Raw genomic sequence first — 12463 nt, forward strand, 5'->3', positions numbered from 1 at the left:
TCATGCGCGCTATTCTCACTGAGCATGTCGAGGGTCCGGGCGGATAGATGCATGGGAGTCACCGCGTAGGCATCCTTCTGACTCCCCGCAGCACTTTGGGGATTTTTATTTTTTAAAGACACACCGACCGAGGCGTTTGCCAACTACACCTTGGCAGAGACAGGCTGTTTTTTTTTTTTTTTTGTCTGAGGATCGGCTGCGAAGATGCTGCTCTACAGACTTCTCCTGTGTTTTTCAGTAACAGGTATTGTCTTCGCGCAAGCCGACAGCTCTGGATTATTTTACGCGCTGAGATCAGAACTGTCCGAAGATGCTATCTTGGTGGCCAACAACGGAATACGTGTGCCTTTCGGGCGATCGGTTTTCATCGATCCAATCAATGATTTGGTGATTCAGACGCAGCCGGGAGACCGGTGCAGCATCACCGTCCTGGATAATGATCCTCTCTCTCAGAGACCGGGGCATCTCTCTCCCAAAAAGTTTCCATGCGATTTCGGCCCCAGTGATGTGACATACTCTCACTACGGATCGAGGAGCCCGGCTAAAGACCGAGTGAGGCTGCAGCTCAGGTATGACGCGCAAACTGAAACCGTTATAATCCCATTTATGATGGAGGTGGAAGTAGTTTTTACGCAGCTGGAGCTGCTCACCAAAAATATGCCTCTCATTGTTGATAATCTCAAAGGGATCAGCAGTCATATCGATAATAAGATTTTAGAGTTTACTTATGACAGAGACTCTTATAAATGTGAGGTGACCTCCCTGTCCAGTGGCAGCCCCCTGCCCAGATACGGAAAACTCATTGATGGTGGTAAACTTTCCAGAATGATGGACTGTGATGAATTCACGCAAGCTGACATCCGCTATGAGCACACATCTGAAGGCAAGTCTCCCAACAGGGACTACGTTCCCATGGTTGTAGAGCTCCACGATAAGGAAGGCAACCTAGTGAAGCAGGAGTATTTTCATCTAATGATTCGCATCAAGGAAGGAGAAGAAAACACTCCTCCTAAGCCCAGCTTTGTGTCCATGATGATGATGGAGGTCAGCCAGTTTGTCATGACTGCCCTCACCCCTGATATGCTCGCTGCTGAAGATGCAGAGTCAGACCCAGATGAGCTTATTTTCAACATCACTTCGTCTTTATCGTACGAGGAGGGCTACATAGTCAGCACGGATGACAGGAACCTCCCCATCACGTCCTTCTACCAGAGAGACTTGCGGGATCTGAAAATAGCTTACAAGCCACCCTCCTTGGATTCAGACACTGAGAGGATTTTCCAGCTTGAGTTTGAGGTGGTGGACACGGACGGGGCCGTCTCAGACCCGTTTGCCTTTATGATCGTCGTGAAGCCCATGAACTCGCTGGCCCCCGTCGTGACACGCAACACGGGTCAGCTGCTGTACGAGGGCCAGTCTCGGCCTCTCTTCAGCGCCCACAACTTGGAGATCAGCGACGAGGACAACCTGGACACTGTCACGATCGCAGTGGTGGACGGGCTGCGCCACGGGGACCTCATGGTGCTGGGCTCCCACAGGAAATTCTTCACACCTGCCGACCTTACAGCGGGCGTTGTTGTGTACCAGCATGACGGCAGTGACACGTACAGCGACAACATTGTCTTCAAGATGACGGATGGAAAAAATGAAGTAGAATTCCTCTTTCCTATTACAGTCGTTCCCACCGATGATGAGCCGCCGATTATAAATGCCAACACTGGTTTGGTGCTGTTCAAAAATCAAATGATGCCTATATCGCCCCTCATGCTCAGCGCTGCTGATATTGACTCTGAGGACTCGACTATTAAATTCACCATTATCCCCCCTTTTTCTACAATTGGCACTGTGCTCGTAAGACAATCAGACGCACCAGAGGATCCCTCCTCTTGGAAGTTCAATGCTGAGGATGAAGTCTATGAGAAGGAGGTTACAGAGTGGCTTCAGAAAGATATCACCGACGGGAAGCTGTTTTACAAACACACAGGCCCTCACAACACCGATACAGTCATGGATCAGTTTGTATTCACAGTTCAGGATGACAATGATCCCCCTAATGTATCAGGAGAGAGCGCTTTCATAATCCGTGTTTTGCCCATCGACGACGTACCCCCTGAGCTGTTCCCAGGCACAACCCTGCAGATGACCGTTCAGGAGTACAAGCTCACTCACTTTAGCAAAGAGGTTCTGCGCTACACTGATTTGGACTCTGAGGACCGTGACCTCAAATACACTGTTATCCAGCCCCCGACAGACACGGATGAAAATAACCCGGTTTTGTTTGGTTCGTTGGTTCTCACAGACAGCCCCGACACTGAAGTCACAGAGTTCACGCAAGCCCAAATCAACCACCACAAGATCTCCTACGGCCCCCCAGATGTTGAGCTCGGAATCACTGCCCACGTCGTGCAGTTTCGTTACACCGTTGAAGACACAGCTGGGAACAGCGCAGAGGGGGCTTTCACCATCTACCTCCAGCCCGTCAACAACAAACCCCCTCAGATTACAAACACCGGCTTCACCGTGTTCGAACGCGGCATGCAGATCATCACCATCGCCGAGCTGGATGCCACAGACCTCGACACGGAGAGCAAACTAATTACCTTTACTCTGATCCAGCCCCCGAAGCATGGCCAGGTCCAGGTTGCGTTCGCTGACCTCGAGGAAAAAGGGGTGTTCAGACTCGAGGACATCTCAGAGGGGAAGATTTTGTACGTTCACGGTGGAGAGGAGACAGTGAGCGATGAATTTCAGCTGGACGTCAGTGATGGGATTCATACTGTAACTATAACGGTCAAAGTTAATGTGAAGCCTGTCGATGACGAAACCCCGACTGTCAGCTTGCCCGAGGGAACGATCGGCTCTCATATAGATGTGCTGGAAAACGGAGCCACAGAAATCACAAGTAATGTGATTCAAGGCCACGATGATGACACTGATGACCTGCAGCTGACCTTTATTGTGGAAAATCCTCCAGTTATTGGTGAGATATTGGTCAAGGGAGTGCCCGCCACTAGGTTTACACAGGCTGACATAATTAACGGTGTGGTGGTGTATGCACACACTGGTGGAGAGATAGGGCTTATCTCTCAGCAGGACGGCTTCAACTTGACTCTCACAGACATGTCTGATGATTGGACAGTAGGTGGCAATAAGGTCAATGGAGTCCACGTCCGTGTCACTATCCTTCCTGTTGACAGCCAGGCGCCTGAGGTCGGAGTTGGGATTCAATTCAGCGTCATTGAAGGAGAAAAATATGCCATTGGCCCTCAGCACTTGGACGCTGATGACAACGACACTCCAACAGATGATATCCTTTGCACCATCATTGTCCAGCCCACTGCTGGCTACGTGGAAAACATAGCCCCTGCCCCCGGCTCAGAAAAGTCCAGGTCAGGAACAGCTATCAGTGCTTTTACCATCAGAGACATCAGGGAGGGAAATATTCACTATGTGCAAAGCATTCATAAGGGCGTAGAGCCAGTGGAGGACAGGTTCACATTCAGATGCTCTGATGGCATCAATTTCTCGGAGAACCATTTCTTTCCAATAGTTATCATCCCCACGAATGACGAAAAGCCAGAGATTTACCTGAGGGAGATAGTTGTGATGGAGGGGATGAACATCGTCATCGACACTCCAATACTGAACGGAGCCGATTCTGATATACCACCTGAGGAGCTGATGTTCATCATTTCCAAGCCTCCCAAACATGGTGCTATTTTAAACCAGCTGTCCACTGGCTCCGTTTTGGTGACTAATTTCACGTTAGAGCAGATTAGAGAGGCATCAAGTATTATTTATGAGCATGATGACTCAGAGACAACAGAGGACAGCTTTGATGTCGTTCTGACTGATGGAAAGTACTCTGTTGAGAAAACGGCCATGGTTATGATCATCGCTGTCGATGACGAGACCCCAAGAATGCTCATCAATGACGGTCTGGAGGTGGAAATTGGAGAGAGCAAAGAAATCAACAACAAAGTGCTCAAAGCAACCGATTTAGACTCAGATGACAGTGCGCTCACATATATCATCCGGTTCGGCCCCAGTCAGGGACTCTTGCAGAGAAAAACCCCTTCTGGGTTTGTGGAGAACGTCACGCTTGGCATGAATTTCACACAAGCTGAAATCGACGCAGGGCTCATAGTTTACACACACAATGGACAGGAGGGCATCCGAGACCTGATCAAGTTCGATGTCACTGATGGAATGAACCCTCTCATTGATCGCTACTTCTACATCACTGTGGGCAGTATCGACATGGTTTTCCCCGATGTGGTCAGTAAAGGTGTGTCTCTGAGAGAGGGTGGCAGAGTCACTTTGACCACAGATCTTCTCAGCACCACGGACCTCAACAGCCCTGATGAGAACCTGGTCTTCACTGTCACAAGGGCCCCAGTTAGGGGCCACTTGGAGTGTACAGATACTCCTGGGATGCCCATTGTGTCTTTCACTCAACTCCAACTGGCTGGCAGTAAGATTTACTACATCCACACCTCGGATGATGAGGTGAAGATGGACAGTTTTGAGTTTGAAGTCACTGACGGCTTCAATCCCATTTTCAGAACATTCAGAGTCTCAATTGTGGATGTCGATAATAAGAAACCTGTTGTGACTGTGAACGGCCTAGTTGTCACTGAAGGCCAGCTCAAGCTGATTACACCGTTTGAGCTCACTGCTGAGGACCAGGACACGGCCGAGAGACTGATCAAATTTACCGTCACCCAGCTGCCTGTTCACGGCAAACTGCTCCACAACAACACCACGCCCGTCACCAGCTTCACAAAACAAGACCTCAATGAAAATCTCATCAGCTACAAACACGATGGAACCGAATCATCGGAGGACTCCTTCTCCTTTACTGTCACCGACGGCACGCACACTGACTTCTACGTTCTCCCCGACACTGTTTTCGAGACGAGGCGCCCTCAGACCATGAAGATCGCCATTGTGCCGATGGACAATGGCGTCCCACAGATTGTGGTGAATAAAGGAGCACCCACTTTGAAGATTCTGGACACAGGACACTTGGGGTTCCCCATCAGCTCCAAAGCGTTGAGGGCAGAGGACAGAGACAGCAGTCCGGCCACCCTGGTGTTCCACATCACCGCCCAGCCCAAACACGGTTACATCGTTAACACGGGACAAGGAAACAACTCCATCAACACATTCAGTCAAGGTACGCTCTGACAAAACACCCACAAGTATTTCAATGTGTTACTTTTGCATGAATATTGCATGTGGATCACACAATCAAATGATTTTGTCAGTTAAGTTGTCATATCTGGTGAAAGACAGATGAAAAACGCCCATCTTAAAAATGTAAAAAGCACTTATTTGGTTAATAGAAGTAGTTGTAATCATAATTTCCCTAATTAAATATTATATTACCCAAATGTATCATGTGATACTTCAAAGAAACAGAAGCTTAGAAGTTTAAATTCCCTGCAAACCTGTATGTTCTGAATAATTTTTCACACAGCCTACCAGATTTTAATTTATGGAGTAATAATTATTCATATGTGTGACAAGTTCCGGCTCGGGAATTTCAATAGTTAATTTGTGGGGGCCTGATTTAGATGTGCCTTGCTCATCAAATCATAATTAGCAGACCAAAGTTAGAGGCTGATGTTTCGCGCAAATGTCTTGTAGACGGTTAGAGATGAATAATTTATTATTCCTGCATCTCTGGGGAAATGTTCACATCTGATGTTCTCTACAGTGGTTTGTTAAATGAAGCAGGACAGAAGGAGAGGATCGTATGAAAAGGTCAGAGAGGAGCTCCTAATGACAGGATGGCATTTGAGTTGCGGCGCGTTCGGATAGTTTTACCAATTTATTGAGACTTGCACATAATAAAAATTCACTGAGAAAGATTGAGAGCTCTCAGCAAAATACATGGCCATACGCCGCCAGCATACAGAGCTAAATATTTCTCCCTGACTCCAAGTTTTGCGTGTGTGTTTACTGATATTGCAAACAGAATCGCGGCAACAATGCCGCTGATTGAGGTTCAAGGCGACGCAATCAATGCCGTATTTCATATCACGCTGAGGCAATTAAACCAACAAGTAAGAAAATTCACCTGCTTTTGCCACAGCTTGGGACAAGCGCCGACATGGGCTGGGAACACAAAGTGAAACACAAAGCTCTACAGCCTGCAGGAGACGGACACTTCTGACAACCGCTGTGCGGCTGCGGTCTTTGAAAATGAAAAAGAAAGGGCACAGATGAGACACGGGTGCAGCGGGAAAGAAAAGCAAAGGGCAGAAAAGGGTGAAGAGAGAGCAAGTAAAGTGGAAGAGAGTGCAAAGGAGAGGCAGGGGGAGATGGGGGGTGGAGGGGGGGTGGGAGGGTGTAGGTGGCATGAGAGAAATAAAGAATGAGGGAAGGGGCGTGAGAGATTGAGGGAGAGAGCAAACAGGCTCATCAGAAGAACCAGTCAGGTGAAAGAGACAATCCCTTGCTCTTTATTTACTCTTCACATTTCCAGGGCACATCCCGTGAGGCACTCTCTTTACATATTTAATGAACAGTGTGCCCCTCGTTCACACTCTATATTTGTAAGGTCCTTGGGTTCAAGTCTGTGCCACAGAGAGAAACTCATGCTTTCACGCTGCATCGCCTGCACGAACAGACAGATGATCGAAAAGATGAATCTGAAAGTAAAATATTACTCTCACAAAAATCGCTTGTATAATGTATGAAGAAATAAAATTATTTTGTCCAAGTCTCCGCGTTAGAACGGAGGAGAGAGAGAGAGAGAAGCAGCAGTGAGGAGAAGCCACCTAAGAGGCTCTAGATGCGTCCCGGGCAGAAGTCAGGGGTTTATACTTTTATGAACCTCCCTCCTCTGACATCTATTATTGAAGGAGGTGGTTTGCAGGGGCCAAGCCCTTTCGCAGTCTTGATGATTTTTCTGTGCTGTAATAGATGTTTGTGGAGAAAAAAAAAAATGCAGGCAGAGCCCTGTAATTCAGAGTCAGTCAGGGAAACAGCTGTGGAAGTGTAGGTGCCCACCGCAATCCTGTTTTTAACATTCTTACCTCCTCTGTTATTAAATGATCCACCGTCACCTGGTTTTTCAGGGCTGTCGACACCGGCGTTCGGCAGGTGTCGGAGCTGAACGCTGGCTCTTGGTTTAGCTCGAGCGGCCTCCGATACGAGGTTGCGCCCTTATCGCCGTGGATTACAGATGCATGACTTTGAGAATGCTTTCTCTGGTAGAAAATTGTTCATGCTGAGTGCTGATAAGGAACTGAACCAGTGTGATATTAGAGACCTGCTGTTGCTGTGGCTGATACGGTGCTGGAGCGGGATAGCTTCCATCTTTGAACAATTATTTGACAGGGAGAGTGTTTGAACAAGCCATAAAACCCATAATACAGCTTCAAAGTGCGTTTGAGGCTATTTCTGCAGTCAGCATGAAACATTACATGAAGGTTTTTTTTAATCTTGAAATGCAAATTGTTTTTGTAAGTGTTTATTTTAAAATCTTGACAAGGACAAGTCTTTCTCAGTTTAAACTTTAGCCATCACCTTGCTTTAAGATGGAGCGAAGCGATAGTCATTACGCATCCTGCAGTGTATCTTTGAAACAAATGGTACGCCGATCGTCATTTACATTCAGGAAGTAATTATATCAAACTTTTTAGTAAAGCGATTTAGTGTTGGTCCCTCGTTTGATTCCAACTTATTTGTTTATTCATTTAATCTTTCTGCAGATGTTCTTCGTTCCGCGTCAGGAGGATAAATAAATAAACTAAAACTGCTTTTCTGTTGCAGCTGATATCGATGACCTGAACATCTGCTACGTGTTGCGGAACGAAGAGAATGCTACGTCTGATCTCTTCCACTTCTCTGTTGAAGATATCGGTGAGATTTTACCCTCTTTACATTTGTTATATATGTTGCACTTCTCTGTGTTTGTAACTCCCATTTCTGGAGCAGTTGTTAAGGCTCAGAGAATACAAATCGCCCCTCATTCAGTAGCGTTTGAGCCCACTCTCGAATTTTATATTCCACCTCAAGGTGATATTAATTTTACAAATTGTTACAGTCAGATTTTATAAACTCATCAGTGTATTTTTACCTTTTTTCGCTGTGTTAGCCGTCCGGCGTGGTACCGAATATCAAACCTGACAAATCTGCCGCAGAGGTTCTCTGTCTGTAGCTGCAAATAATGCAGTTACAGGGAACAGGGAGCTGATAAGATGTCCAGGTTCATCAGGAACAGACAGCGCGGTGCCAAGATTAACACACAAATCGCATTCACAGTTCAGGGAGTTAATGAGACCGCCTGTGTAATTTGTAAATATGTCTGGAAGACATGTCAAGTGGTGTTACTGTATCTTTTATCTCCGGGCTTCTTTGTCACAGTCGCATTTACTGAAAACACGAGCTGCATAGATCAGAATAGTTAGAACTTTGACATAAACTGCACATATATAATCTATTTGAAAGTATAGCAGAACAATAAGCATTTTTCACTTTGAGGAAAATAACCGCACATTTTCCCTTCCTCCCTATTTTTTACTACCACCAACTGCACATTCGTAATAACTGCCGTTTGCGGCCCGATTTATGCACATGAAATTAAAAATCAGTACATTTTGTTCTATACGAGTGCTTGCAATGTGCATGAATTTAGCTTCCTAAGCTGCCTACCGAAGGCAGCAGCTAATTGAGCAATCAGCAGTTGGCAGTCTCGTGCAGGAAATCTCTGCGAGTGAGAGAGCTTAAGGGTTAGGTTGCATTTGTTCAAGATAAACAAGCCAGGAAGGAAGTCCAAATGTTGTACTGCTCAACAGAAATGATCATTATGGAATCAGAACTTAAAAAAATGAGAACATTTTCATAGACCAAGACATGTAAACTCACGGGAAACATTAAGAGACTTTAAGTGAAGAAATGGGGCACACAGTTACACGATTAGAAGATTAAAGCTACAATGTGCGACGTTTGTCTCCCCTTTCTGGCAGTAATCATAACTACTTTATCTATCTATTTCATCCTCTGACCATGAGATGCAGAGACTTCATAGAACCCAGCTTACATTTGTAACTTTAGTAACTCCCCATTCCCAGTTGCTGTGGGCTGCTCTGTCACTGTCCGTACCGTTCCTTCCCACTTCACTTCCTTCAGTCCAATTTAGTTGATATAAAATGCATCAGCACCAACTGCACCAGCGTAGGACCGTCGCCAAAGACTCCATATTTAAAAGTCTGGCATATTGTGAAATGCAGAGAGATTTGCCTGACACTGATTAACTTAATTAGCGTTGTGCAAACTCTTTTGGCAACGTCTTAGGTGTAACAGACAGTTATTTATAGTTTTCAGAAACGCTCTCCAAATACAAAAACACATGCAAAAGTTTGTTTCTTGCACAAAATTGTGTTTTAGAGCAATAAGATTTTCTAATTTTCTTTAGCTCCAACTATAGGTTCATTTCATCATCTTCTTCTCTCCACCATAACCTTGTGCATTTATAAAAAGTGTGAAGATTACATCTGCAGAAGCCTTACTTGCACGCTCGCCACCCGTTTTGTGTAATTCCCTCTCAAAATGTAATGATGTAACGTAGAACTGAAGCGGTGCATCCAGTACAAACGTGATTAGGTGCAGGATGCATCTGGAACAAGATGTGACTCACATTCAGACCTCAATCTGTCCATTTTACTCCTGTTTGAGGGAACGGTATTAAAGACTGTACTCGCTCACAGAGCAATTGATGCAGTTCTTCTCAGTGAATCGCTGGACTATGTATCATCGAGCGCTGTATTATGTTGAGATCATGGGTTACTTTCCAAGGTTATTTTGTACATTCCAAGGAGCCGGCATTTTCTTGAGTAGAGTGAGATTTAAAAGACCTGTTCAGATTCCCTCTTGTAGTTTAAAGAACCTTACGCATTAACCACCAACATCCAACAATTAATTGCGCTTTCTCAAATGACACTACGACCACACACTGCACACTTTCACAAATGGCTTCAGAATTGCCCACTTTTCAGAAGCGCTTTTCGTACTGTGGTTCTGATGCTCTTAAAAGGCGTAAAAGAATAACAGTTCCTTTATGCACATGAAAAGAGAAACATTGACTAATTGATTGACCATGCTCCTGTAAAGTTCTTACATGTTTTTTTTTCTTTTTCTCTGCTCTTGGCAACTTTCCTGCTTAACTACAAAAGGCCTGAGGCTTTTAAGGGGAACTCTACTTGAAGTGCATGCGTGTGCATTAGCGATCCATATCTTTCCCGGATCCACTTGGGCTTCCTTTCCTCTCGAGAGCAAACTTATTTCGGATATAGAATTTGTATAGGAAGGACAAAAGTATTTAAGAACATGCTGTTCTGCAGAGAATCACGGCGGCAAAAATTCCCCAAATCACTTCTTCATAGTCTACAAGTCTCAGTTTTGCAGGAAGTGATGATTATGTCCATGTAAGACATGAATGTACATGTAAGCAGGTATCTCTATACGTTATAAAGATGTGTTAAGACCCTACTCCTCATGTTTGCTGACACAAACCTCTGGAGAGAATCCCACACATGCATGCACAACAGGGCTCAGAGGCATAGCCGTGGGCTAAGGGGCGGTCGGGCCTCCAGCACAAAGAGGTGTTTGATATTTAAGAGCCCAGGCAGCATTGTGGGTAATGAGAGCCCTGGGCGTCTGAGCGGGGCAGAGCTCTGAGGCAGCCACTGGTAATTATGTGGCCCTATTACAGGCTCATCTACAGGGGCAGAGTGGCAGGAAGAACCTTCTGTCACAGGTTAAGACCAGCTAGGATCACTCTGGTTATTAACTGTAATGGGCTGGAACACGGCCTGTTTCCCAGGCTTCTCTTTGGCTTTGTGGGAAGATGAGAAAGTTATAATGGTGCAGAAGAACAACAAATTACAAATATGGTCATGAAAACAAATGACTTACAATGAAGAAGTTAACAATGGTTTTCATTATCAGGTGATTTGTTTATTATTGTGTGTAAATTATCATTAAAAAGTAGAAAATGTCTTATTTTTTTTCTGACTAAATCTTGGAAACTCAATGATTTTTACCATTATGTACAAAACAAAGCGGAAAATCCTCCAAAGCTGGCGCTGGAAACGGATCCATTGATCATCACAACAGTGCAGATTATTGTTTCAGTTCTGAACACACCTTTTTTTTAAGCCTGACTTTAGTGTTTTTTTTCCCCATTATGCAGGAAGCTCTACTTTCATTTCCCATGCTTTGAGATGAGTCTCAAAGATTTCTTCCCCTCACACATAACACAATCCAGTTGGACGGATTTAAAGGGGACCTATTATGCATTTCCCCCCTCTCGCTCCACTAGGGCAACTTTGAAGGAGTCACAGTTAAAGAGAAATCCTTATTTATCTCATACTGCCTGTTATTCAGCCCCTAGCTCAGCTTCTGACAGAAAACAGGCAATTTTAGCTTCAGTGTTTAGCTCCTCCTCTTTAAGACCACCCTGACTAAAAGACCACTTTTTTTGTAATTGGCAGGCTTTGCAGAATCCTCTGCTTGTGAGCACCATCTCATCCTCTTGCTCTTATGGAGTTTCCTTAAAGGAAACTGGAAACCTTAATTTCCGGTGGTTATTTGTACGCTAAATGCCTATAATACTGCTCAAGTAGACTATTTTTGTGAGAATGTGTGCGTGTATTTACCAAGAAGAATGTAGTGTAGAGTGCCGCGTCTGCAGCACATGGCTGCATGAAGAAATCTGTGTCAAGCTGACATCAGCTCATCACAAAAGCAGAAAAAGAGCGTTTGATACCGCGCGTTCAGAGCAGTCTGAAGTCTGATCTTCTGGCTCACAGGGAGCCAGAAGATGAAACATACAGCGATCGGGCATAACATGATCATTACATACACCGATCAGGCATGACATTACGACAGGAGACGTGAATAACATTGACCATCTTGTGACAATTCAATGTTCTGCTAGGAAACTTTTGGATCTGGCATTTGTGTAGGTGTTACTTAGACATGACGCACACACCTAGACCAGACCAGACACCCCCACCCCATAGCAATGACACAGACACACACACAAAAACGCTTTAGGATCAACTCAAAATAACATGAAGAACAGGACAAGGTGTTGACCTGGCCTCTAAATTCACTAGATCTCAAACTGATCAAGTATCTGTGGGATGATCCACAGAGGCCCCTCCCCTCAACCCATAGGACCCAAAGGCCCCCTCTGACACATCCGGTTATCAGACACCACAGGACACCCTCAGAAGGCCCATGTCCATTCTCTGATGAGTCACAACTGTTCTGGTGGCACAAGGGAGACCTACACAATATTAGGAAGGTGGTCATAACTTTATGCCTGATCGGTGTACATATACCTCAATATTCAAAATCTAACAAAGGAATTATGGTCTCCAATCAAAACATACATTAGAAAGTTGATGGTTTGTGAGATCTTAAGAGTAACAGATACATTTTG

The 12463-nt window shown here is 45.2% G+C and overlaps 1 protein-coding gene across 1 annotated transcript in view; it reads left to right on the plus strand.

Annotated features, from left to right (window-relative positions):
* Nucleotides 1-204: 204 nt before the first annotated feature.
* Nucleotides 205-12463, plus strand: part of frem2a (FRAS1 related extracellular matrix 2a) — a gene marked incomplete at its 5' end in the record, with an annotated part of 60150 nt that continues 47891 nt past the window's right edge. The window contains 2 exons of the mRNA XM_084564710.1: nt 205-5179; nt 7786-7875. Of these exons, the coding sequence (XP_084420836.1) occupies nt 205-5179; nt 7786-7875 (5065 nt within the window). The remainder of the gene's footprint in view (nt 5180-7785; nt 7876-12463) is intronic.

The sequence above is a fragment of the Chelon labrosus genome (assembly GCF_963514085.1).
Source record: "Chelon labrosus genome assembly, chromosome: 17".
NCBI classification, from domain to species: Eukaryota; Metazoa; Chordata; class Actinopteri; order Mugiliformes; family Mugilidae; genus Chelon; species Chelon labrosus.